The sequence below is a fragment of the Falco punctatus genome (genome assembly GCF_963210335.1).
Source record: "Falco punctatus genome assembly, chromosome: 8".
In the NCBI taxonomy this organism is placed as follows: domain Eukaryota; kingdom Metazoa; phylum Chordata; class Aves; order Falconiformes; family Falconidae; genus Falco; species Falco punctatus.
The window spans coordinates 53,742,698-53,770,515 of record NC_137588.1 but is presented as its reverse complement, the minus strand read 5'-3'; the positions used below and the strand labels follow the sequence as shown (position 1 = coordinate 53,770,515).

The 27,818-nt window shown below is 51.3% G+C and overlaps 1 protein-coding gene across 4 annotated transcripts in view; it reads right to left on the bottom strand.

Moving 5' to 3' along the window:
* SH3PXD2B (SH3 and PX domains 2B) overlaps window positions 1-27,818 on the bottom strand; it is an 84,805-nt gene that overhangs the window by 14,278 nt on the left and 42,709 nt on the right. For 2 of the 4 annotated variants that reach the window (XM_080398199.1, XM_080398202.1), the window contains 4 exons: window positions 18,384-18,460; window positions 14,938-15,029; window positions 4,348-4,373; window positions 3,987-4,022 (listed from right to left, as the gene is read on the bottom strand). In XM_080398199.1, the coding sequence (XP_080254325.1) occupies window positions 3,987-4,022; window positions 4,348-4,373; window positions 14,938-15,029; window positions 18,384-18,460 (231 nt within the window). The remainder of the gene's footprint in view (window positions 1-3,986; window positions 4,023-4,347; window positions 4,374-14,937; window positions 15,030-18,383; window positions 18,461-27,818) is intronic. The other 2 variants (XM_080398200.1, XM_080398201.1) reach the window with 1 other exon arrangement.

The following is a 27,818-nucleotide window of genomic DNA, read 5'->3' as shown; positions in this document are numbered from 1 at the left end:
CATACTCATCCTGAAAGGGTATGAGTAGAGACGGATAAGACCTAGCAGGTCCTTCAGCAATCCTAGGAAGTTCTGCTGCCTCACAGAGAAGTTCTCCTGCGCACAAGGTCACAAGCTCTCAAACTGGTTCTGAGAAAGAAAGACCACAAGAAGATGTAAATGAACAATGTATCTTCAGGACAGTCTTATTTAAGGGAAAAGGAGGCAAATTGTCCGTGTTACTCTGCTATAAACAGCACCCTGCAGAGCTCCAGGTGAGCTGGCCAAGCGCAGAGGATCTGTTACCACTAATGAAAGCTTCCTCCATGCCAAAACCCAGAGGTGGGGCACCAGACAGGATTAAAAATAGCGCTCTAAAGTGAATGGGGGATGATACCCAGCCCCCAAGAGAACAACAACAGCTATAGGAAGAGAGAAGTACTCTCCTTTCTGCCTCCCTCACTATAATTACAGCCATTGCTCTGAGGCTATTTGTAGATTCAACAGGCAATTCTGGATCCTCCAACATACCTATTAAACCAACAACAGAAGTGGTAAACTGAGCTTGGAGGAAGAAGTAGGAGTTAATTTCAGGAGCATCTTCACCTGGCATAATCGTCCTCAACCACAAAAATACACACTGAACAACAAAACATCCTATGTATGGGCAGACTTGGGTCTGAAAAATAGCAATGGTGTAAACCTTACCATCTAAGATGAGACACAGTACCAAAGCTCTGCAGCTGTGGAGGGGAGGAAGCATCAGTACAGTCCAGAGCCCACAAAAGAGTGAGTTCTGCAGACAGCTGTAGGCAGGAGCACAGACTGTATATCCCGAACACCCCTCACCTGTGAGCTGAGACAAAACGTGGCTTAGAGAAGGGATGGGCATCGAGTCAAGAGACCACTGAGGTCCTTGGACTGAACTTGCAGAGATGATGCTTGCTGTGGATGCAGGAAGGTCACTGGGGAGATGCACTCAGCTCTGCAGACAGGGCCAGGCAGAAGCTGCCCCAAGGCAGTGCTCATCCCAGCTGCCAGCCCAAGGACTGCTCAGCACCGTGACCCTGCTCTCAAGACATATCACATATGGGTCAGTCCATCAATCTTTGCAGTTTTTGCTTGAGCGGGAACTTGGCCACTCACCCAGTGTTGAGACGTACAAAACCAGTAGGAAAAGTCATAGATATGGGGTTGCTTGCAACATTTCCAGCCTTTCCAGCTTCTGGCGTCGCAGTATCAGTGCCAAAAGCGAGAACTTTCTTACGGGGCTTGGACATCGGTGCCTTCAGATTGAAACATAGAGCTCAGAACTGAAATAAGGGGGCACAGGTATTTGTTTTTGAAGCCTGCCCTTGTTGTACACTCCAGTCTTTGCCTAATGCATCTTCCAAAAATGTCATACTTTGGATGAAGTTTCTTCCTCCAGTTCTGTGGCCTGTGCTAATCAGACCCAGCGCTCTCAGGACAGCCCCTCTTTCCCCAGACCTGATGATTTTGTAAAGATCAGTACTGCAAAAGTGATTTTCTTCCTTCTCTCACATGAAACGGGCACTAGATGCTGCACTGCACTCTTTGCAACCCCTCCCATCTCTCCAGGGATTTTTCCAGAACTGGAAAATAATCACATGGAAATACCATACCGCTTGCAAAGGTCCCCCTGTGGCTGCTGTGTGATACGAGAGCTGTCTCCCCTGTCTCTCACTGTACTGAATACTGTGGTTTGGGGTCTCTACGCCACTGCAGGCCCATTACATAGCACAGCAAAAAAATCACGGCCACGCAAAAGAGCATCAGAAGTAAAACTGACGGGGATACTCGAGCTCCCTCCTAGCCTCCTTGGGCTGCTCCACCCAAATATAAACTCTGGAGACAGTTTCAGCTTCTTCCGCGCTAACTCAGTGCTGCAATGAGCCCGTGACTCTCCACCTATGCTTTCTGTCGAACCGTAAGAGGAAGAGATAATAGAAATATCCAAAACGGTCTGGGGGACTGACAGAACAACTGCTTCTAGACATACCTAAATCAGTGGCCAAGTCAGTCTTCAGAGTCCCAGAGTCTGGGGAACAACCCACCTGCCGGCGAGCTGCAGGCTGTATGGAGCCTGGGCCCATGCCTAAGGCTCGCAGACATGTGGGATTACAAATACTGGTAAAAAAAACTAAGCAGAGGAAGCAGATTTTATTTCCAGCGCTCACTTACACTGGGCCCTCCTCACAACAGCAAACTTCACTCGAGTGTCTCGGTCACCGCAGGAGGCTGAAGGCAGGCAGCACTTTAACCCCCTTCGCATCCCAGCGTTTGCTTAAATCCCATTTCAAAACAGTGTTTTCTCTTCGACCTCAGCAACATCCTGGCGTCACTTAAGAAACCCACCATGCCAACAGGATGGCAGAGAGAAGCTGCCCATAGCCTGCAGTGGGAAGGCAGGACGAAGCTGTGTACGCAAGCAGGAGGAAAGCTCCTGCTTCTCTAAGAGCCAGCATCCTTAAATCGAACGCTGCCCTCAAAAAACTAAGTTATGCGTCAGAAATATTCTTCCTCTTCTTCTCAACCCCAGAGAGGCCTTCTTGTCTCTCATCTGTTGTAAGTGGACTGGATTCAAAGTGATCTAAACACACACTGATCTCATAGGGAAACGTAACACCCTTCCCTGACTCACCAAATGTTCCTGCTGAGCCAGCACACAAAAGAAGTTTTCAAGATGAAGGAGATTGTATCTTTATTTTACCTCTGTTTTATCAAAAGAGAGGAGAAGGAAAAAAACCTGCAGTTTTGTCCCTGCCCACAGCCAGATGCTTCTCTCTGCCTCCAAAGCTAGCTGAAGACCCACCACTCAGCACAAGAAAGCTAGTACAAAACCCGCAGTCTGCACTTGCAAACGGCTCACGAGAGCTATAAAATGACCTTACCAAGGTCCAGCTTTGACAGACACACCCTGCAGCAGTCAGACTTTGAGGAGAAAATGTTGTCCACAGGTTTTAACCTTACTGGTAAACCCCTGCTTATCAATCAGGAGAGCACTCTGTTATGACCTGTCCATGAGACCAGACCAAAACCAGGAGCCACCGTTCCCGCAGACATCACCCGAGCTTTCCATATGCATCCTACAGCTAGTCTCAGTTAAGATGCTGGGACACCATCGGTTCCTGAGGGAGGGATGACATGCTCCAGTGGGAAAGAAATTGGAAACACATCTTTGAGTCTCCCCTGTACCCTTTTTCTCCCTCCTCCAAGAGGAACCCACTCACCTGCAAGTGTATTTGCTTATGAAGCTCATGGCAGTGCCAACTCTCTGGCCAAAGCCCTTTCCACAACCTATTTCAGCAGAATCTCCATCCAGCCAAGGCTCAGACCTTCCTTCCCGAAGACCGCCCAAAGACCGTTGTGCTATTTTTATAACTTCTGCAACTCCAGTAGCCAAAAGATGCCGCCCTCAATCCACAGACTGAAGGCTCTTCCCCTCCTCTTACTCACCTCCTCCTCTTTCTGAGAAGCTCAGATAACCGCTAAAACACACCAACTAGGGGGTCTTTTAGAGATGTTGCCCTCTCTTGAGGAGCAGGGGTAGAGGAGCAGGGGTAGAGCATCCCAGACTCAACAGTCAACCCAAAGGGTCCCAGCCAGTGCAACCACAAAGCAGAACGCGCTGCTGCATCAGGAGACTTTCAACCTCACGCTGACCACGGCACAGCTCAGACCCTCCTCCAGACTTGGGAATTTTTGTCTCCCCATCCTCCTGGCTGCAGCCCAAGCCCTGCCCTTCACCCAAGACCAAGACCACAGTGACACAGCCCCTGCACGTGGAGCTGCATCGCCAGCCAAGCGCCAGTCCCAGCCCGCCGTACCTCCTCTCCACTACCGCCCCATGTTCACCAGCCACCACAGAAAGCTACGGGGGACGTGACAGCTTCTTGCAAGGGGCTTGCCCGCCCAGCCCGAGCAGGTGTCCCCCCGGCGAAAGGCAAAGCAAGAGCAAGGGCCGGGTAGTGAGCAGCTGTTACTACCTCTCTGCAGGAAAGAGGCCGTTCTCTGGATAAACCCTGATGGAGGAACAAACAACGGGAGACAAGGCATGAGGTGGGGAGGGAAACGAACTCAAGTGGCAACAAGTCGATGAATGAGTGAATGGGGAGGCCAGCGCCGTGGGAGCACCACGGGAGGCACGGGGGACACGGGAATGGGACTTGGAGGCTGCAGTGAAATCCTGGGTGGATGGAGGGGGCATGCCATGTCAGGGAGCCCCACGGGGGAGCACAGCAGGGGTTTGGCTCGCCATGGGGCCAGGCTCTCGCCCTGCTCCAGGAGACCACAGCGTGAGTGAAAGGAGGAGTTGGTGGAACCAGCAGAGAAGAAAGGAGTCCTTACCAGACCTCTTCTTTCCAATGGGCTCCCTGAAAAAGAAAAGAAAGAGTGTCAGCAGAGAGATGGGGCCAGCTGGGTTGTCGGCCAAGTGACAAATCCACCCAGGAAAGCACAGCAGTGCTGGCCCTGGCAAGGCCGCTGACCTCCCTCAACCAGCTAATGTCTCCATGGGTGACATGGAGCATCACCCGCCTTGCAAACAGTCCGTTTCTCCCCTCCCTTCATTTAGTAATTTAATACTTCAGTCTTTCCCACGGTGAGGCTCGGTTGCTGGCCTGGCCTCCTTGGTGGCTTGGTCTGACAGCCACAACTCCCACCATGTCACTTGGCAAAGGCGGGTGGATTGGGATGATCTGGTAGCACAGTCAGGAGCTGGGGAAGCCCAAACCCCCAAAGCTGGTCCCAGTACAGACCACAACTCCCACAGAAGCGGGCACCAGTCGGAAGACAGACAAAAAGGGAAATACTGAAGTTCCTCCTTGTCCTATGCCTCTCTTGGGGACAAGGATGGGGAGCAGTTGTGGAAGGGGCAAACATTATACTCCAAACCAGGACAAGCCATTAAAGTGCTGCAGAAAGAATGAACACCAGGGTTGTGCAGCAGCAGAATTGCCTCCAGGACACAGCAAGCAGGAGTCATTGGTAGTTATGAGGAGGCAATGAGGTAGCTTCAGCCCAAGTCCTCTTACTATGGACAGTGCTAGCCACACCACCGATGGGATGGGTCAGAAACCACAGGACCTGGGTCCCTTCTCTTATTTGAATGTTGCCAAGAAACACGGTTGCTGAACAGTCTCAAACCCAGGGCACAAGCACAGTTCTCTTCAGGGACAATGAAATCTGGGGCATTTTACAACTTAAAAATAAACACCAAATCAAGGAAAATATGGGTCCAGAAAAGCCGCAAAAAACCATGGGTAACAAACCAAGACACCCGACCAGCCTGTCACCAGCCTGACCACAGTGGTCCATGTTGCTACAAAAGAGCTCTCAACATTATGTATAATTTACCACTGTGGCCTTGAGAACTGCTGTAGCGTGGCGTGACGGTAACCTGCTCCCTGTTCACTTACAGAGGAGACTGTTCTCCCCACCCCTCGGGCTCGCAGGTGTGATGGATCAAGCCCATCTGGCCAGGACGAAATATTCTGGTACCAGGAGACATGCATCAATCCTTGTTACTTCCAGGAAGAGTAACAAGCACAGAACAGTCACTGGAGCTTCCAAAGAGAGAAACAGTCACCTGGTGCTAAGGGGACACTCCTAAGGCTTTGAGCTGCCTGGCTACTGCTTGGAAAGGCAGCTGGACCAGCTCAGATGGACCCCAGGAGCCCCTTCATCTGCTTATGAAGTCCACCGGCAAAACAACTTTTCCCCTTCCCTCCCTTTTGTTTTCAGGCCAAGCAAAGGAATCCCCCCATGCTCCACAAGAAAGCCAGCCAGAGCAGGGCTATGCTTTGTTCTCTTTCAAGCTTATCTGCATTTTCAGACCATAATTACTGCAGACATTTTATTCCCCTAGAGTGATGGGGTGATGCAGGGACTTGGCTGCCTTCGAAGACTGCCCACCCATCCCGGCAATGCATTCTGCTTGCAATGCCTTATCCTCATGGTCCCTCCTTCCCTTTGCTCCTTAAACCTCTGGTACTCATCCATGGGGTTATTAATTAAATGAAATGCAACAAAGATGTACTAGAAACAAATGGGGAATTTGTTCTCTAGAAACTGGAGGCTATCTAAGTTCAGAGATGACAGACTGTGAAAGACCTGAATACCATGTCCCAGGTGCAGAGAACAATGAAGGAATCTACTGGACAGAGAATCCCAAAGACATTTCTAAACAGAGACTGCACTGCAGAGCTAAATCAGAGTTTATCGATAAGCCCCATTAAATTTGCCTCAGCTCAGTGGTTCATCGGGGAAGGGAGGCGAAGCAGGAGCAGATGAGCGTGCTGGAGATCAGCAGGTGGGCATGGCACCCATGTGCTGACAGGAGGGCGCTGATGGAAATAACTGTTGTTTTTCCCCTGCCATCTGCTAAACCTATTACTGTAACTCATCCCCCTGTTTCCTTTCACCGGCTGCTCCATCTGAGCAAGGGGGCAAGGAAGGAGCTGCAATTTCACTTTGCTGCTGGGTTGTTCCTGGCACGGATACAAAGAGCTGCAGGTCTGAAGATACAAAGAGCAGCCCCTGCCCACCACCTTGGAGGGACAAGAGCTCAGCCAAGACAGGAAACAGCAATAAACTCCCAGCAGCATCTCCTCCTCCTCCTCCTCCTCCTCCATCCCCTGTGGACCAGAGAAAGGCATGCAGCAGAGCCTGTGCACAGCTTCCTGGAAACTGGTGGCTCCAGAAGAAGAGAAGAAGGAAAGGACATTCTGTCTTCCACTGTGAAACTCATTTAGTGCACGCTCCCACAGCAGCCAGGCTGTGCAGATGAACCAGGCAGTCACGGCACAGTTACAAGGCACCAATGCACAGCTGTGGTTGTATGCCACCAACCAGCCCCACAAAACTTCCCACCTGGTAAAACCCAGCAACAGTTCTCCAGACGCTTCCCAGGACCTTCCCAGCTCGTTGCTGGGAACACTGAAGGCAAGGGTTCCCGTGTGACTGGAATCTCACTTAAAACACCGAGCAAACAAGACAGTCTCATGGTGGGCTCAGTTCAGCGTCCTTCAAAAACCGAATAATCCCCCGGTGCAATCCTGAAAGGAAACTTCTGCATGTGGAGAACCCTTAGCATCAATTAATAATCCCCATGACACGTTTCTTTAGGAAAAGAGAGTCAGGTTTCTCAAGCATCTTCTTTAGCGTATCAGACAGCATCCCTCTGGATGCACTGATGGGAAGGAGTGAGATGGGGAGCAAAAGGCTGGGGTGAGGGCAAGAGGCAAAGCTAACCGCTTGGGAGGTAGGTTAAGAACAAACACAAGCAGGCTGTTCTTCAACAATATGTAGGTGAGCTGTTAAACTCCTTAAAGCAGGATGCTGTGGACACTGAAAGCCTTCATGGACTTACAGGGGCATAACTCAGGCAAGAAATGTTGATCAAAAGCCAGTAATTATAAAACCTGGAAAACCCTGAAGGCCAGAACAGTGTTTAAAGAAGAGGTGTTACAAGCTTGCTTAATTTTAAACTCTTTTCTAAGAGTTAAAAACTGTCATGTTTGGTGGCTGCTAGGCTAGGCAGGCTGCTGTGTGCCCCAGGGAGGTGGCTCTGAGGTTGCCACACAGAAGAGCCCACCCTGCAGTGGGACTCACAGGGGACACAGGTGCCCCGACATGTGGCTTGGGAACCTCAGCACCAGCCCTGCTGCCCCACTGCCCCAGCCAGCTCACAGAGCATGAGAGGGACAGTGCAGCACCAGCACAAGGAAGACAACTCCAGCTTCTGCAAAGCCAGCCACACAGGAGCCACAATCAGCGTGCAAGACGAGACAGATCTGAGGTCAGCACTCCCAGAAAACATCTCCTGCAGGAAAACATCTAGCTCCTGTAAAAAAAATCCTTCTGTAATACAGTAATGCCATCAAAATAGCTATCAGGAGGTAGTTTATCTTGTAAGCTTGGAGATATTAGCAAAGTTTATGCAGGTGAGAGAGACTGAGAAATGGGGTACAACAGAGCTCTTGTTTGGGAGAACTGATGTTTAGCAAATGCTCCACTGAGCACTGAATGGAGCCCCTGTCCCCCCCGCAGCAGTGCCAGTGCTATCCCCGTGCTTAACCACTGGAGAGTCAGCCAAGCTGAACCTCTGTGAAAAGCCACCCCGTTAGCACAGAAAATCAAGTAGTCTGTCCATGCAAGGGGTTTGCATGGGCACAAAGCGTTTTGCAGAGTGGATTCAACCCCTCCGATATTTCTGTCTGCTGTTGTCTAGGAAAGGCAGTTCTCAGCAGAGAGCAGTCTCAGGAGGAGACCACTATTTTGGAGTTGAGATCTAGCCTAAGCTCACGGTGAAGCTGCACGTAGGCATCAGGAGAACGGCAAAACAATTCATTATACAAGCTATAATTTGTCTGGGTAGTGGGACACAGCTCAAAAGCCACAAGCCAGCAAGCATTCTTAACCAAACCGACATCCATCAACTCAGGGATCTCTAGTTTACCAGCAAAAGCTCCTGGAATGGCTTCCTAGGTGGGGCAGCCACTCCATCTTGGAGCAGGGACCTGAGCCTCCTCTTTTTCTATTAAATTCCCTGTCACCTGGCCCAGGAATTTATGTCCCTATTATCCCCCAAACACCACACCAGGGTGACAATGAAAACTTTTGCCCCTAGCAGAGCGCAGATACGAGGAAAGGTAAGCACACAAAAAGCTACAGGAAAGCGTGAAGAGACAAGACTTGCTTCTGGAAGATGCTGGCTACCAGTCTGCACTTCCAGTTTATGGAAACAAGGGAAAGGAGCAGATTTACTCCCTGTTTTAATGATGGAAACATGCTTCTGTCCAGCATCCTCTTCTCTGGACCGAACACAAATCTTTTAGCTGCCAATGGCTGCCAGCACCGCGGCCCTAAGCAGGACCTTTCAGCCAGCCCCTACGGGAGGCAAGCTGGCGCATCAGATCACATCAGCCCCGAGTCTCATTTCAGCCCAGTTCTCCCTTCTCTGATTTATTGGGGCTGGTGCCTGCCTGGCGTCCCTGTCAGTCTGCATGCGGGAAGCAATCAATTACTGCGACTGCCAGTGCCACCCCCACCTCACTGCACATCCGCGGGGCTTTGGGACTAATGGAGTAACGACAAGCTGCTGAAGTTGCTGCAGGCATAGCCTCGTTAGCAGCATACACTTTCCTCACCTGGTCAGGTCCTGGCTTATAATCACACACCTTCCAATCCGGATGGCGCAGGCAGCCCCCAGGATGAACAGCCCTTAGATTCAGCAGCAGCTGGGATGCAGCGCTGGACCCAGGTCCTGCCCCTCCACCTTCTCCTTCTGGTGATGCTTCCCCTGGCACGTGGCAGGGAGGAGCGGGGTTACTCCCTCTACACTTGGTCCTCCACCCCAGCAAAGGGAACATCCATAGCAGCAGAGCTGAACCAGCCCTGAACCACTACACAATCCCCTGCCTTTAGGCAAGGGCTCTTTGGGAGAAACAGCAGGAAGGCAAGCTGGGGATGTGAGCTTAGAGGGTACCCACACATACACAAAGGAAAGAAGAAAACAATTTTTCCAAGTTTTCCCAGGCTTTGGCAGCCATCAGCAGCCCTGCTTCAAGTGGGGTTTGTCCTCGGTGTGTTTGCACAGAGGAGCTGCAATGCTGCAGCCCCACGGAGCAGCCAAAGCGACAGGGACATTTTGCTGGTGTCCCAGGGGAACAGAGAGCTCTGACGGACAAGGTTTGTGGAGCAAGGAGAAAAGGAGCCATCCTCCAGTAAGCCGCAAACAAACCTCTCCAGCTTCTGCTGTTTGGTGGCAAATGCCAGGTGAGCTCCAGGCCACCACAGAGGGACCCTGGCCCTGAGCATGCTCATCCTCCCTGGCAGGCAGAAGCAAAGCACAGGTCCACAGGTCAGCACCTTGGATCAAAATCCTCAGGGAGGCTCCGTGCCTGCCTACAGCTCAGTGCTGGAGCTGCAAGACATCAGTGGAAAGAAAACATAGCTCCTCAGTGCTTCCTCCCTCCGCTTTCAACATTTGGGGTCTATAACCATAAACTGTGGCAGCAGAAGCTGCAGCCACCAGGACCCAGGAGTGCTGGGAAACTGGGGCAGGGAGCCAGCGCTGTGAGCAGGACCTGCTTTAGAGATCACAGCCAGAGGGTCACCCGCCTGCCTGGCCTGCCTTCCTGCCAGGAGAGGAGCAAGTCTCAGAGGCCACCTTCTAAAGGGGAGCACAGCCCCACAGCAATGCCGCTGGCTGAGACGGCGTCAGGGAAAGCCACCCACTCTCGCTTCACGCAAAGGGCTTCGAAGATCAGCTAAACTGGGAAGCAGCAGTCCAAGTGATGTGCACAATGCCTTTCCTGGAGGATGTTTGCTTAGCGGTAGCAGGAGGAGGTTTCTCATCTGGCTGCAGACTAGGCAAGTCAGGTGTGGGGTTTCTCTGGTTCCCACCACCCCACAGCCCACCCAGCAGGCAGAAAGCACTGCTCCCAGTACACCTATTTGGGTGGTAGCAGCTGGGAAAGCCAAGGAACCTCAGCAAGCAGGGAGGAGCAGCGGCTGAAGCTCACCGGCCAAGCCCCCAGCTGGGATCTCCAACGACAGGACAGGCGCAGATGGAATCCCACTCACCACAGCCTCTGCTGAGATGTGGGCTCCATCTCTGCTATCATCTGCTCTTGTAGAGGTCGTGAGCCCTTAACAAGCCTTCAGAGAATCCTGGTGCTGGGACTGCTGCCCGCCCCAGCCCCGCACGCTGTGTGGGCAGCCAGGGAGCCCACGCCAGCCTTTCAGCCCTGCCCTCTTACTGTGGTAGACCTGCTGGACTCAGACAGACCCAGCGTATAATGATGAAGATATTTGAGAGAAGAGGAATTTACACCTTTTAAAGACATCAGGAACTCCTGAAGCCGGTAGCTTTCAAATTGTTAATCCACAGCCCCCAGAGGGAGCGAGGCGCGGTGCTCAAGGACATCTTTTAAGCACACTGAGGTAGAATAAGTTTGCTTTCCAGGTGCCTGTGATCCCACTGAGTGGGGGGGGGAGGGTGGGAAACCCGAGGTTCATAAGCTAAAAGGTTCGAAACAACAATTTTAAGTGTCTTATACATGACGGAATGCTCACCTACCAAAACCAATGAAAGATGCTTTTAAAGAAAGAGGCTTCTCATGGCCAGGGACACCTCCTACCGAGGACAGCAGCTCTGCAGCCTCTGGGAAGCAGCACAAGGACGGCTCCCTCCCCAGCACGCCCCGCTTGGACACTGTGGACAATTATTAAATAACCACTTCAGATCTTGCTTCACTGCAGAGTTAACCTGGGCTCCTGCACGTTGCGGAGCTGAAATTCAGCTGGCAAGGAGAGTTAGCAGCTGAATGCCTTGACTCAGCAGTGGCTTTGTGCCCAGCCGTTCAGATTTCCCCAGCCTTATTCCAGAAACTCTGCCGCGGCTAAAAACGGCTTTAAACTCAAGAAGCATGGAAGGGGGTTGTACACAGCAACTTCCCACCCCAGCAGCCGAGCATCCTGCTGCTGGTCAGACCTGCTGAGATATGCAGGGAGCAGGAATTTGATGATTTCTCTTCTTTGAAACTAGTTTTCATCAGGCTTCCATCCAACACCAGCGAAAAAAATTCCGCATCTCCACAGACTGCTAACTTCCCAGAGGATTTCTCTTTCCATAACCATTTCTCTTCTCCTTCCGCCCCTTGCCCCCCAGTTCTGTGGAGTCACCTCTTCCCAAATTTAACCAGCCGCTCTGGATTACAGCCCCACTCTGACCCACCACCGGGTAGCCCTCCGCAGTGGAATTAGTTATCCCAGTCCAGAGCTTGCTGGACAGGGATCCACGTCACAAAAAGCCACTGATCATCACTGCCAGTGTAAACACCACAAGCTCAATCTGCTGTCCTGTTTGAAGTGGTCGCTCTGGGCAGGAGGATGCTGGAAAGTTGGCAGGTGTGTGCTGAGGGGACGGAGGAGGGCTTCACCTCCCTCTTCCACCCACCGACTGCTGGAGACTTCTGCCTCAGCCCCGCTGTCGGCTGTGACCTACCGCCCAGCTGGCAGCGATGGCAAAGGCACACAAAGTCAGCATTTGACTCTTTCCCTCTCCACTCAGTCCCTGCCCACTCGACCTCCCTCTGCGTACACCAGCGGCAGGGCTGGGGCTCGCAGAGCAGGAGAGGGAGTGAGAGGGCTGAAGAACTCGGCTTGCAGGGCTGGTGTCAGCATCAACCTGGCTTTGTTGGTGCTTCCAACACCAGCCAAGGGATGCTGAAGGGAGCTGCACTGCAGGAAAGCAGGAGATCCCTGGCTCAGCCCAGGAAGAGCTCCAGCACTGGGGAAAGCAGACACCACAGGGGCCCAGAGATAGATGCATGGGCTGTCTAACCTCTTCTTTCCATTCCCAGACACTGCCAGATTGGAGGACTAAATTCACCCTTTGCAGTTAAATCAGAGCTGCAGGAACTGTGGTCAGCTGCAGCCCCTGGCAGTGGTTTGACATCCCGGGGTGATGTGGGTTCGGTGGATCCTACCTGCACCCCAGAGAAAAGCAAGCAGAGGATGCACCCAACAGCACTCACAGGCACGTCCCCTTCAGTGCCACCAGCTGCCACTGCTATGGGTGTGCTGCAACCCGAAGTGTCAGCCAGGGAAGCCGAGGGAAGGGACAGGGAGCAGGAAGGCTCCCAGCCACCATGCCACAAGACTGGCTTCTTGGTTTGGCACCGAGCATGCTGACCAGTCCTTTTTCCCTCCCTCATCCCCTCTTCTCAGCCACCCAGCATAAAAAGCCGCTTTTTTTTTTTTTTTTTTCCCATCATTCTGTTCGTGGCCTGGCTCCCTTTCAAATTCCCGGAGAAAAGTATTTATCTGCTGGATGAATGATGACATCCGGCCAAACCCCAGACACGCTATCACGTCTGATCCAGCCCAGCCGTCTATCACAGCCCTCATCTCGTTATTGGTAAGCTGGCGGCGTGCCAGCACTTGGGGCTCGGGAAAGGGCTCCCACCAATCTCTCCAGAGGAGAGAGTCAAGGACTTTTATTAATTAGCATTTTGAATTGTAGCTAATAAATACCCCTCTGGCATTCAGGCTGGGATAGGAAACACAACAGTGATGTCCTTGAGATGCTGCAGCATTTTGCTGCTGGAGGCAAAATGGACAAGAGTCACCCGCTAAGTCCTTCTGCGTGCTGCAAGCTTGCCTCTCCTCCCTGGAGAGGGGCAGGCAGTGGGAGGGAGCATGGCCACCACTGGATTCAGTGGTGCATCACCCACTTGCCCATCCAGTACTGTGACGGCCACACACACTCGCAAACACCTGGCAGTTTTGCAGCGAGAGCTGCTCCGCAGTCCCACAGGACACGGTGGGATATACCCGAGGATGGACCCCACAACACAAGCACATACTTGGGGCCAGCCTTCGGGATGGCACCTCGCTCTGTAACCCAACCCAGGGAGACAACGAGGGACTTGGCACTGATCGCTGCCTGGCTGGGTGGCCAGGAGCGCTTCAGACGCAGCAGAGTGCTGAGCTGCACCGCTCTGGGGCTGATGCTCAGCACCCAAAGGTCTCCCCATCTGAATGTGCTCCTTGTTCTGGCCACAGCCCCCACCCCCTCTGATTTCTGGCTCAGTCTACAAGACAAAATAAAGATGAGGAAGGTGGGCGCAAGGCTGAAGCTGCCCTTTAACCCACTGTGTATGAAGGTGCCTCAACTACAGGCCAGTTCAACAGCTGACTCCTTTTCCAGAGCAGCTCAGCACCCTTTCATGCAGGGCTCAGACACATGCACAGGCAACCCCCACACCCCACAACAGCCCCAGAAGCTGTTAACTCCCACGATAAGCCCCCACCCAATGTCCTTGCAAGCTCCTCTTTTCCTTGTGTCCCTTGCTTGCCCCTTTGCTGAGGGATGACCGACGGGGCGGCAGGTTAAGTGGTGAGCAAGAGCAGGGCAGGATGGATGAGAGCGCCAGCCGACAGCAAGCAATTAGTTAATGGGCTCCGGGGCCCTCAGACCAATCTCATCAAGTGACCATGAGCTGCAGGAGGAATGATGACAGGCCAAGCAAATAGAAACAGGAGCCAAAGGAGGAAAGCAGGGATGGGGGGAAGGGGGAATTAAGAGAGGGAATGAAAAAAAAATCAAAAACCCAGGGAGAAGACGTATTCCACACAAGCATAATACTTAGCTGGAGACCTGAAAGGCTCAGTGTTGCAGCTCGGAGGAGAAAAACAAAATCCCTTTATCTACCTCCACACTCTTCCAATACAGAATGATGTCAAATCAATTTACTGCCTTTCCTCTCACAATTAATCAAGTCTCCTCCATTGCTCAGCCTTTGTAGAGCCGTGCATCGTGTCACATGGAGCATAAAAAGAGAGAGCAGCATAGCAGGAGATGGAGGCGGCTGCTCAGATTTATGCTGCTTGTGATTAGTAAGAGATGGGTGGCTCCTGGCCAAAGTAGCTCATAGTCACAAGACTTATAACCACACAGAGTTGCGTAAGGCACGCGAGATTCCTTGCAAATGTTCCTTGTTTTGCATGGAAAGACACTGGAGCGTTGTTATGGATAGGGCTCATGGACATGGCTAAGGGGAAGAGCCTTTTGAATGAGGCAGAGGTTGTTAGTAACCATGTGAAATGAGGCTTTTCAGACTAACCATGTTTCTGAAACCAGAATTTGCAAGTAGAAAGTGGCCTGGAAGGAGACCGACACTTCACAGGGTCCCAGAGAAGTGTTTCCACCTCCCTGCTGAAGAAGGCTATGCCAGGAGATGACTGGTAAGGCAGGGGTGTCCATCTTGAGCTCCACAGCCCCTGTTCCCTCTGCAAGAAAGCCTTCAAGTCCCAGATCTGTGACTCCTGGGGGGAACTGGTGAACATCAGACTTATGGACACCTGAAAGTTCAAGGCAGTTTGTGTTTCATCACCACATGGGTGGTAGCAGCCACTCAACCAACTTACTCTTTGGGGGGCGTCAAGTCATCAGGTCGTGTCTCAAAGAACTGGAGAACTTCCTCACACTGGGAGATGTAGGGAGGCAGCTGGATCAGAGCCTGCGGACGGAACAGAGACACTGGTGATCGGAAGCATCAAGCCTGTGCAAGGAGCCGAGTGAGGACAGGCCCTCAGTGTTGGGGACGGGGTCACAGCAAGGGGCTCGGCACCCGTGTGGTTCCTGGCATGCAGGAGCACAGAGCCAGGCTGGGGAGAGCTACAGCAAACACACACTGAAGCGGAGCAAGGCGCAGACAGCCCCCAGGTACACACACCACACTACCCCAGCCGCAGCTGGAGACTAAAGGAGAATAAGCTGAGACTGCCCAGGCCCTGCTTAGCCCAGCTCCAGCCTTCTGGACAGATGTGCCCTCGCAGGGTAAGAGCTACAGGGATGTCCACCCCAGCATCCAGCCTCCCAGTCACGGCAGGGCTCAGTTTCCCAGCTGCGCTGTGGGCATGGAGCTGGCATCCTCGGGAAAGGCTGGGCAGTTTACACGTGGCAGACTCTCAGTGCTGTCAGCCCTGATGAGCACATCCCAAAAATGCTCCGTTGGGCAACAGCAGCTTAGGAAGTGACAGGGAGAGAAGCAACAGGAGGCAAAAGCGCAGACACCAGCTCAGCAGGGCAAGGGCTGAAGGCTGCTACGTGTGCTGTCGGGTGGCAGGAGCTATACGCTGCCTCTGCTTTTCTCCTTTCCCTTCAAGGAAACCTGTTGCAAAAAGACAGGCTTCAATGGTGGGGCTTGCAGGGTGAGAATGTGCCTGTCTCTAGGAGGTGGGGGCAGAGCCTGGGACAGCAATATTCGCCTTGGGCCAGAGCTCTTCTAGGTCCTCTCCAATGTGGGCTGCAGCGAGGGCTGGGCAGGGGAGGCAAGATGGGCAACTGCTTGCTCTCTGCTCGTCAGAGGGAACAGAGTCAGATGCTGGCAACTGCAAAAAGTAAAAAAACCTCCTGCAATTGAAAAAGGGACGATTTGAAATCAGAGAGCAGTGCCGCAGCCTGACCTGGAGCAGATGTTTAACCATTTTTCAATATAATTCCCCCTCCCCTCCATTTGCTGTCACAGCAGTCTTGTGACAGCAGTGTGGGCGAACCAAACCTTCATTCATTTCTGCATTGGAGACAAAGCCACATCTGCAAAGCCCTGGGGTTACCACACAGATCAGATGTGGCTCCACACTGACCTAATTGCTGGCCCCCAAAAGCCCTTCCAGCCATTCAGCACAGTCATTCACTGCCAGCACAGCAGCCAGTCAGACCGCTAATCCTGGGCCAGCTACGATCAAGATCATGTGAGAAAGAGGAGAGAGAAAACTTCTCACTCCATGGCTTTTGGGTCCAGGGTAGGGCTATTCAAAGACCAAGTTTTGCACGGATGCCATTCCCAGGTGGTACCCACAGGTACCACTGCCCAGTTCCAGGCATCCCATGATCTACTCTATTTCCCCCATGCCAAAATCCCCCTGATTCTGTGGCCTGGAGAAGGCTCCATGTTCCTTCCCTTGATCCTTTTGCCTAGTTCCACCTCAGATCTTACCCACCTTCTTTCTAGGGCTCTCCCAGAGCACGAAGATATCCTACTTCTCTTGCAGGAGATGGCAAGAAAGCAAAACCTTCTTACACATTTTTCTGTGGGAACTTGTTCACAATGTATTCACCTAACCCTCAGTTCTCACTCAGGAGGGCCAAGCTGAAGGAAATATTCCGTATTTCTGTTCCGCACCACCACCCTCCAAGCACATGCAACATCCACATCCATCAATAAACATAGCAGCAAGAGCGTGCTGGGACCCTGTGGCTGAGATCTGCTGCACGACATGCCCAGAAGGGACATCCCTCTGCTCCTGCCGACTCCTTGCTCATTCCACATCTCTGCAGCCTTTGGTCCCACACCCACCTTCAGCTCAGCAGCTTTACAGTTAACTAGCAGCAACTGCAAGGCCAGGCACCGTGTGCCTGTTCCTACTTGGTAATGCATTAATGGGAGGAGGAGAAAGCGGCTCCCCAAGTGGATCATATAACATCAGCCGTTATTTTCCAGTTGTTAAGTCAAAAGGATTCATTGTATTTTATGCCGTTAATGGCATCATTCTGAAAGAGACAGCTGCAGCATCTTATCACTTAGGGACCTTTTCTTCCCCAAAATTAAATTTACAGTTGTGTGCGTCTGTATGTAGCTGACACTTTTTAGTGACTCAGAAGACAAGGGACTGATCATGCCCAGCTGGAGCCAAGTGGTCTCTTGTACCAGCAGCCTCCCCCACGCTGCATGGAGGATGCAGGTCCAAGCACACCTTGCACTACATCTCCATCACTCTGCTCCCATCAGCTATCCTGGCCTGCAGTGGTTTTCACCCGCAGCCTCACTGCAGAGCTGTCAAGATGCATTTACTAATTCACCTTTATCCTTGTAGTTGTTATTCCAGCCACGACATCCCTTCCATGGGTCTGGCTGAGTCCCAAAACCCACAGTCTCTTCCACCATGGAAAGTCCTAGGCCACAGTCACTGCTACACCTCCCGTGCTCAAAGAATGTGATGGATATTTCACCAATTCCCCATCTTCTCCCGTGGGCTCTGTGGTCTTTGTATATGACTTTAACAGCATTCAGACTGGATTTTGGAGGTACTGGTCGTACCTTCAAACCATTCCATGGCTGCTGCAAGTACTAGCGCACTTCTTCAACATGATGACATGTGGAATACTATATTTGTGTGAAAATAATTTTTGTGGACTTCAGTATTTTGTTCCTCTCCCTGCCCAAAGAAATGCCCTAACATCACAATTTGATTTAAACTTAAGTACAGTTTTACATTCAAGCATATGGGGCAAATAGTCCCAGCCTTATCTCTGTTGGCTTCCAATAATTTTCTGCAGGTACAAGTCATCTTACCTCTCTGCAAGTAACTGTTTCACATAACTGGTAACAGGAGTTTACATCCCAGTTTGGGACCATCGGTTCAAGAAAGAGCTGTCTTCTACATAAAACAGCAGGTTCGTTCCCAGCAGATGGGAAAGACAAGGCTCCCTAAGGAACCAAGCCCTTCAAGCCTAGTCCTATGTGCAACCATCTCACTCCAAACCACCTACCAGACTGGACACGGCCAGTCCTTTCCAGCCCATCTGGAAAGCTGGGTCTGGTTTGCAGCTTGAGAAAGGAGAAGAGAAAGGGAAAGCAGCAGCAGGGTGCAAGCTGGCATGGAGCAAGCCCAGGTCTCCAAGCCCTCAGCATTAATAGATTGAAAAGCAAATCAGTGCATGGGTTTTCATCACAGAAAGGGTTTGGTAGTGGGGAATAGCCCACACTCCCCGTTCTCCCAGCACTGGCACACAATTATATATTACCAAACAGGATCAAGCCTCATCAAGGTGGCTTCATCTTTGGTTGATGCTAGAAACCTCCCCTCACCTTGCAGTATTCATCAATAGGTATCAGGCGCTTGACTGCAACATCACGGATGTGACTCCGGCGGAAGAGGATCTTCCCTGAAACAGGAGAGATGGAGAGACAAGAGCAGGTCAGCACAACACCCAGGAACACTCTCCCGTGAATCACTCAGTTAGGACCTATTCCCTGCACATCCTCTTCTTACCAAAAGCACTGTACCTAAAAAACAAAAAGCCCATTCCCTCCCACAGATTAAATACCTCACCAGAATAAAGCACATTTAAAGTGGCAAGCATGTTCAAGGAGAGAGAAGAGGAACCAATTACCAGCATACTACAGCCCCATCTTCCCTCACCAATGTGGCAATTACAGAGCAGCAGCCCCTATCAAAGCACGTGCCTGATACCTTACGGTCTGCTGGCATGCAGGTCCTGGGTGTCCAAGTCCACCAGCAAACGCCAGTGCTCGCCAGAGAAGCGGGCATCCCTGTGAATGCCGGCGCAGGCGGGACCCTTGCTGCAGGCTCCAGGCTTGTTCAGGGCATCCAGGTCTAGTGTGGGCAGAAGCCAAGCCAGAGGGTTTCTCCCTGTGCAGCTCCTGTGTCCAACTGGTCCTGGAAGCCACAGTGTCAGGACTGCAGCTCCGAGTCAGACCTATAGGATTTTCCTTCCTGTCTGGGGTTTATTTTTGTTCTCCATTAATGGGATCCTCTTGCCACTCCAATTCCTCCCCTCTGGCTTGCGGTACAGGCCTCCTTCCTTTGAAGTCTAATGAGTCCTAAATGCTTCAAGCTGCTCTCACAAAGAACAGCTTCTCTGGCATTTAACAAGACAAAAGCCATTAGCAGACAGTGAAACAGATACACATGAAGACTCAGTGATCAAAAGGTCTGGTATAGGGTAGGGTTTCAGATATGCACTTTCCAAAGCACCAGGAACTGGCACTGCTTTGCTATACAGTCACCTGGAAAATTGTGGTTTGGGGTGGTGGTGTGGGTGGTAGTGAAGTTCCCTCAAGATCCTCCTTACACCTCTCACACCACAGGGAAGTCTCATCTCTTTGTCCCTACTTGGGTTTCCAATCCCACCACAAAACCCAGGGAGAGCAACTGATGTGCCTGTCCATGCCATCTCTTCACTTATCAAAGAGGTCACCGTGGGGCAACCCAGAAGCCAAACTCCCCTCACAACCGAACACCAACACAGCCTCTTTGCAAGCAACAGGAGAACAGAGAAAAGCACTCTGGAGCATCACCCAGCCCTCAGCGCTGCACCATGGCTAGCATCAGCCCCTGCAGCAAGCCTTCGCAGGAGCCGCAGCATTGCTGGAACCAGATGCTGGATGCTACTGAGCTACCCAAGAACAGGACACGGTAAAGTGACCACACGCTTACCACAGTTTTAAAACCAGGGCTGGGTCACACCCCCACCACCCCTGCCTCCCCACTTCTCCCCCACTTGTCCAGGACTGGGAACACGCGTGACTTGTGCAGCCTGCCAGTGCATTTTTATAAGCAGAGATGAACTAAGCCAACCCAACTTCAGCTTGCAAGGAGCATGAATCAGAACTTTATGGAAGAGCCAAATCTCCGGCTAGGCTCAGTTAATGCAGAACGCCTTCCAACCTGGACCGTCCAAGGGAGCAATCACACACAGTATTAGCTCTGTCCTTGCCCTTCAGTGAAATGCACAGGGTCAGACCAGCTCATACCAGGACTGACTCTCATTTATGTCCTGTTGACAGTGAGGGGCTGAGACATTCATGGTGGGAAATGCTCTGCTCTGAAACGCATTCCTTCCCACAGCCTGCCAGACCCAAGTCTGGCAGTCTTTATGATACAGAGGAAAAAAAAAATATCCCTCTATTCAATCTGTCTTTTAGAATTTGAGGGTGAATAGCCTGGGAACACAGAATTTGTCTGGAAAGACTGGGAGCAACAACCAGGTCAGCATTCCCTTCCTTGCCTGTAGTAATTATTTTCCATCAGACAGGAAAACGGTCAACAGTTTTCCCTTCTCATCAGCAGTCGTGGCGTATTTGCTGCATAGGTTTCTATCTGAATGATGATTTTTAAAAAGATGAATGGATCACAATAGTTTTGTTGACAATTATAAGGAATAGCTGTTTGGGGTTTGCCTGCCAAAATGAAATCACTGATGGGTGGGTACATTATAAATAGATGAAATAAGAAGCCCTGGATGTGGGAATATTTAAATGTTTAACCAATAGATGCTAGTGCATAATAATAAAAAGAATATAGTTTTGGGGAATAAATACATCACAACAACTGAAGTGATCTTAAATTAGTCCAGGCACAGAGCATACAAACCAGTAGGAAATCCATCTCCTCTCTTGATTTGCTCTAGATCTAGTACTTTTCAACAAGGAAGTTTATTTTCTAACAAGAAGCTGGTTTTTAATCAAAATGCCTAATTAACATAATTGCAGACCCTTCAGTGCTGCCAAATACTGCTATATAAATCCTTGCCTTGAAAGGCGAGAGAGCACAGGAAGCCACTTCCCCCCTGGAAGGGAAAGATGGGCAACTTGCTGGGTCGGTGCGATGCAACATTTTCCTGGGCACGCCTTCCTGAGACCGTATCTGCAAAATGGGAACAACAGTGCTGTCCTCTAGGGCTTTCCACATGGCCAAAGACCACACAATGCAACAGAAACACATGATATGACCCATCTCCTACCTGCACCCCTCACTGCTGTAGCTCCAGGGGACACAGCGAAGGCAACGGTGCCCATCACCCACACCTCATTCTAAGCGCTCGCTGCTTTACACTTTTTTGGCTGCTTCCAGGAGCTTGCAACAACTCTCAGCCTGGTACTAGGTTGCTGCCCTGCTAATTGTCCAGGTGGACTCTCTTCCTCCTGCCCACAGCAGATAGACCTTCACGCTGAAGGGGAGGAGAAGGTTTGGGATTAGCTCCTCTAGGTCCTAAAGGAAACACGTGGCAAAGAAATGGCCAGATGGCCAAGGCAAGAGGAAAGGTAAGTCTGGTGACTGCGCTGGATAACTGCTGCCCTGGCACCTTCCAGCGAGCAGCCTGACACAGGTACTGGGCAGAGGACGTGGTTGCTGGCTCAGCTTTGGCACAGTGTAACCTAGCTCCAGGCAAAGGCAAGCCAGGCAGAACGCTGAGAAACATCTGCACAGCAGGATGCCAGCTGAAAAAAGGGGAAGGTCTCAGGGGTTTGGTTTTCCATGGCGAACTCTCCCAGCTGGATGAACTGTTCACTTGGTAAATCTGCAGCATGAGAGATGCAGACCAACAGCAAAGAGGGAGCAATCTCAGCTGCCCTCGTGGTATCTAGCAAGAGTAAGGATAGCCTTGGTGCAGTTTGGATCCTTGACTCCTGGATGCCTGCAAACTCAGAAAAATTTGTTCCAATATTTTGACAAAAATGGATCCTTGACTCCTGGATGCCAGCAAGCTCAGAAAAATTTGCTCCAATATGACAAAAATTACTACCAGCTCTAGTTTTAAGAACATCCTCAGATGAGATTCACTTTACTCTTAACAGCCTCATAGACATAGCAGTGCTCCTGCCCTCAGTCTCAACACCAGCACGAGGAGTATCGAGGGGAAGACATGTGAAGGAAGGCAATTCTGCACAACGTGCTGATTAGTGGGGTTTTCCATCAGCTGGGAAGGTCAGTGCTGCTTACAGGCTCCAGCTTCACCAGCTTCTCACTCACACCACAACTCAAGCACTCCGAAATTATTAGAATTTCTTATTTACATACAGAACGTTACGCATGAGCAATGAGAGCAATGAGTCTCCCTCCCTGCTAGCACAAGAAAGCCACTGCACGAGGAAGCGCCATAAAATACACTGTCCTTTATACACACAAAGCTATGAGTAGACTGAACGTTTATCACCTGGGAATGTGTCGAGTAAGTTGATTTTGGAAAAAGAAGACAGAGATAAGGCACTACTACAGAATGGCTGCCTTGGCACGTCTCCCTGTACAAGAAGTACCCAGACTTCAGGACATGCTGCCTGATTTCTCTGGATCTTGAAAACCTGTTAATACCTACAGGGAAAAAGTGGTGCCTCTGAAGAGGACAACGGTCCTGAAGATGCTCCGTGTACAAGTTACAATTTAGAAATTGGTCTTTCTTTGGTAGAATATAAAACACCTTATTCCAGGGAATATATTTATTACACATTATGTTAATATAACTGTAGATGCACCAAAGCATGACACATGCTTTGCTTGCTATACATTTTCCATTTCTCAGCAGGTTAGGCATTATTGCATGCATCTGCTCTTTAAGGGTAACCTGGCAGTATTATTCTCCATCAGCATTTTGACTGGAGAAATCTAACCAACACAACCCATCCTTTAAAGACAGAGGGAATAAAACCAAAAGGGAAAGCACTGAAATATATGCAACTCCTTAGAAATCAAATCAAACAAAGTCTCTGCACTGATCTTCAGTGCAAAAGTGGATGGACGTTCCCCGTCTACATCTCTCCAGCTATACCACATTTCACTGCCTGGTTGCAGTGCTGGGGGGAATTAAGCAATGCAGAACAGATTATTATCGTAGGGTGGCCTTAGAGTAACAAGGATTACTTTAATTTAAAAAAATCAGTAAGCTGCCATAAATATTTAGACCAACAGGACCTCGGAGTCAAACTTGAATTTCACCACCCAAAAATAATAAAAGTCTCCATCCAGCTTTTCATGCAGTGCTTTCCAGAAATCACTGGTGCTTTAAACACAACACAAAAGCAGCTGGGGCAGGTGGAGGACCTTCATCGCAGGGTCCAGAAGACCCCAGCCACCCCCTGTCCCCACAAACAGCCCAGGAAAGGGACAGGGCATGAGCAGCAGCCCTTGGCAGAGGATTCACCATGGGGAGGAAATCCCAAGGCCAAATGATGCTCAAATGATGCCAATTCTCACCCTGCTGCTCTTCCCCTGGCCCCCCAGCCTGGTGAAGGCGTACTGTACCGTACAGGGCACTGGGCTGGAGCCTGGGCTGCAGCCAAAGCCAGCTGCGCTGAGGCTTTTACCTACCCAAAGAAAAGACAAATTCAAGAGTACCAAAGCAGCAGAAGCTGTCTCCGGTTCCCCTTGCCGACTCAAGCATTTGTTTACTCATTTGATTTTCTTGTTGAACCTGGTTAGTTTTTACAGCCAAGCAAACGCCCATACAGGCACTTCAGCACTGGAGGCACCAGCTGGTTCTCAGAGGGGGACTGGGGCTGGGGCAACCTAGCAAAAAGATCTCAGCCTACCACAAACCCATTGTCTGCCCACATCTGAAGAACTTCTGAGTCAGCATCCAGCGTCCCGTCGTCTCCCCGCCTGGGCAGTAGCAGGGCAGAGGGGAGGGGGAGACCTTGCAAGCAGCCTGGAAAGACAGCTATGGGCACTCCAGCCTGCTTTTCCTTTTCCCTGCCTAACCCCTTCCCTCCCTTCTCCTTTTGACCTGCCTGGCACCATCTGCTTAGCTCTGGCGCTCAAATTGTCTCAGTGCTTCTGTTTCCTTCATTGCCCCAAGCTCTGGGCTGACAGCAGGGGGCCAGCTGTGTTCTTCACCCTGCTGGGATGGAAACCTGGAAAACCACAGCAGAGCACCTTGATGCTGCTTTGAGATATGCTTGATGCTGTCAACCTTCACAACCTTGTGGGATGTGAAGCTCCCCAGTTACAAAGCTCTATGTCCCACCAACACAGCTGCGCTGCTCCTTTCTTCCCTTCTCCCACGGGCACGTCCTTCTCCCTCCACCACTGCTACTTGTTTCCATCCACCATGGCCAGAGGCCCACCACACATCAGCAGCAGTTCATCCAACATGATGAACAGGCAGCGAATCCATCGAGCGTGTCCCTGTGAACCTCAGGCCGGCACTGTCCCACAGCAGCTGTTGTCCTAACTGTGCCATGCCGTGCCTCACCCCAGGGTGAGTTTTCCTGTAAATGCTTCATGCCATAGCATGGTTTCTTTTAAATCCCTCCTTAAAACCTTCTTTTGCCACAATTCCTGAACTCCTTTCCCCCACAAATCCCCACCGTGTCAGTCCTTTCATTGATACAGTCTGGCCAGGACACGGGGGACAACGGTGGCTTTTACCTTCTGTCCAACAGCTGGAGCACAGGCTGCTCTTCTGCATTTAAGCTGCACATCACTGGGCTCAGGGCTTCAGCAGCAGCAATAACACTGGTGGGCTGCCTCATACCCAGCTGGGCAGGAGGAGGCAGCTGGTGCCCACCACCCGCTGCAGGATGCCCCAGGGAAAGGGGGGCATGAGCTCTGTCCCCCGTGCAGTGGAGCTGGCGCCAGCCAGAGGAGCTCCACTGAAGATACTGTGTCTGCCCAAAAAAATCCTCCAGTGCTGGAAAGGTTCTGCTCTCCCAGGACTGGGAAACCCCTTTGCAGCTAATCAGGGCTGCTTTGCTTTATCTGGTCCATCGAGAGAGCAAAGGGTGCTGTGGCAGCTCTGGAGGGGGGGGCTGCAAGCCACCCAGTGCGGCCCCCGCTGCCTCAGCCATTCATCAAGGACTGAAAAATGTCAGAGGGGAGCTTGGGGAAAGGGCTGATAAGGAATTTGGGTCTCCACCAGCGTGAGATAGAGCAGGCGGGCTACAAGAGGGGTTAATCTCTCCAAACAAACAGGTAGAGGAACAGGGCTCTGCAAATTATTCCCTCCTGTGGGAATTCTCCAGGCAGAGCTAGAATTATACTGTGGAGCAAGGAGCTGAAAAAAACCAACAACCAAACAAGGCAGAGGGATTTCAACCAGCAAAATGGTTGAGGCTCCTCTTGAGCCAAAGGCTGTTACTGGATCTCCAGCAAACTGGAGGGGCAGAGAACCTGAAACACATCACCCTGCCGATCACAGCCGCGAACCAAGCCAGATATTTCAGAAGTGGAAAACCAGCTGTGCCTCCTGCTTTACCCTGAAGGACTCCCCCCACCCTCCCTCCGCCCCACCGCCTCGGAAAGAATTCACTTCTCTGCACCTTTCAAATCACATCCAGATTTTCCCTGGCACGGGTTCCAAACTCACTTCAAAAAAAAGGCAGCCCCAAACGTACACATAATTAATCCCAGCCCACGGAGCAGCCAGCTACGTGGGCTATTCCTAGGATGGGGAAGCAGGCACGGGAGACGGCGTTTCCAGGAGCCCTGCACTTAGCATCTGTTTAGCAAAGTCCCGCGCTGTGCACACATCCCGGTTAAAAGAAGGGGAACTAGAAAAGTGCCTCCGGGGCTGTCCTGGGTCTAGCATAAGCACAGAGTCCCACGTCTGTGAAATGAAGCTGAATTAAACAGTGCCCCTATCAGGACAGCCCCTTACACACTCTCATGGTTTGCGATCCTGCTGGATAGGAGCAAAATGTTCCCAAGGCCGTTGCTTCTATGGCCTACAGTGCCATGCAATGGAGAAAAATGTAGGGTAGTTTTTTTAAAGACAGCTCAAAGGACAGAAGCAGAGCAACTGCTCCAGCACGGCACTCTTCCTGGGATAATACTGTCTGCACATCAGCAGTGAGCTGAAACCCTACAGAAAAGGCAATTGTACTAATTACGGGCTGCAAGCTAGCCTGGGACCATCCACCCAACAGTGCTACAGCAGAGATCCCCATCTTTCTAGAGCAAAAAAATAGTAATCTGGACCCTTGCCCCGTCTCCAGCTCTGATGACGATGCAATGGGACTGGGGAAAGTCAGGTACTGTAGCTGGAAAATGGATGAGTTGTGCTCCACCTCTTTCATGAGGCCTTTGTGGAGAGCTATTAGCATCCTCACAGCTGTTCTGGGAGAAAAGCCCTGAAGTTTGCGGGTCACACTGATGCCCATGCCAAGCAGGTTAGCAGGCTGGGAAGGGAGCAGAAAGGAGGCATAGTTCTCCTTTGTAAAAAGATCTCACCGAACCCCCTTTCTCCTCCTCCCTTCTTGGGAGTTCGCTATTGTCTGTAGCTAAAGCTTCCTAAAAAGCAATTTTACAGCCAAAGTTAGCTCAGCCTCAGGCAACCCCTCCTTGCCGAGGCTCACGTTTCCAGCGAAGCAGACTGGCCAGGATCTGCTCCAGGCCACTCGGGCTGTACGAAGTTTGGAAGGCTCCACTCTCCTTATAAAAGCTGTTTCCTGAAAGATCTGGCACAGCCCTTAACACAGCAGGCCCAGCTGAGCTCATTTGTTTTCTTAGTTCATTCTTTCCTGGGGTCTCCATACCATCATCTCCCAGCCAAGCACCACGTAACCCTCAGTGCGGACTCTTGCAGGCGAGGACAGAGCCACCCAGCACGTCCCCTGCGCCGGGCAGTGACAGCTCTCCTCTCCCACCAGCTGCTCCCGACTCTGCTCCGGGGACCACAGCCGATGCCACGTGTGCGCTGGGTGCCACCGGAGCTGTTTCAAGGGGCCATCCTCAGCGCCACGTGAAGCTGAGCAGGCTGTGCCAGTGGCTCAGAGCCAGCAAAAGTAGCCAAGAGTCCACTTCAAATTCCCCCATACGGCGGCAAAGGCTTTTCAGGCACAGTGCAGGAGCACTGCAATGTCCTGCCAGGCAAAACGTGAGCCCACCAAGCTCTGCTGTGTGCTGAGTGTGGTGGCAACACTCGGAAAGGAACAACCTCTGGTCCCAAACCTCAAGAGCAATTGCTCTGCTCTGCTTTGGAGGACTCCACTTCAGATGAGCTAAGTGGGCTGGAGGACTTGCAGTTACAAGAGCCTCTTCTGATACCATCAGAGACCTACTTCAAAAGACCCAAAGTCTCCAGAAATTTCCAAGTCGTCAAATCCTCAAAGCAAACATTAACAAAACGAAGCAACACAAAGCAAACAGAGTTCCTGTGGGCTGGATGTTGTAACTATGGAGTAATCATGGAACTCACTTCCCATTCCAGGAAACCAGCCTGACAAACCCAGATGGTACCTTCTCAGGTTATGCTGGTGACCCTGAGTTTGGGACACTTAGAGGTTTGCTAAGAAAGCCAGAGCTGAAGGAAGCACAGAGTTCACAGGAGACATTTTTTGAGAATTGCAGCGGTCACAATGTCTAATGATACTCTACAATGGGCTTCCCAGAAAGCAGCGTGCTTTCAGTAAGCCACTGGAGCCAAATCTCCACTGGTAATGAAATTCAGATGCCAAAAATATTGCTCAAAATGGGAGTAGGAGCAAACTACAGTACTCACAGACGTTGAACGTAACCGAACCCTAGCGAGTCTAAGCATACTAGAGCCATGTTTTGCAGAGAAAGACACCCAGGCACTGAGCTCACCTGGATGGCACCCCCAGGCAGAGGGAGACAAAGTTTGGGTTCAGCTTTACCTAACAATACCCGTTGCCATCCCAAACTGGGAAGGCCAAGAACAGCTCCAGAAAGAAGCCATCCTCTAGCACAGCCAGCCACTATTAAAAGAGCCTTCCCTTATCCCCAGGTAAAGTCCTCTTTCAGAAGCAGACACAGCTTGCGAGCCA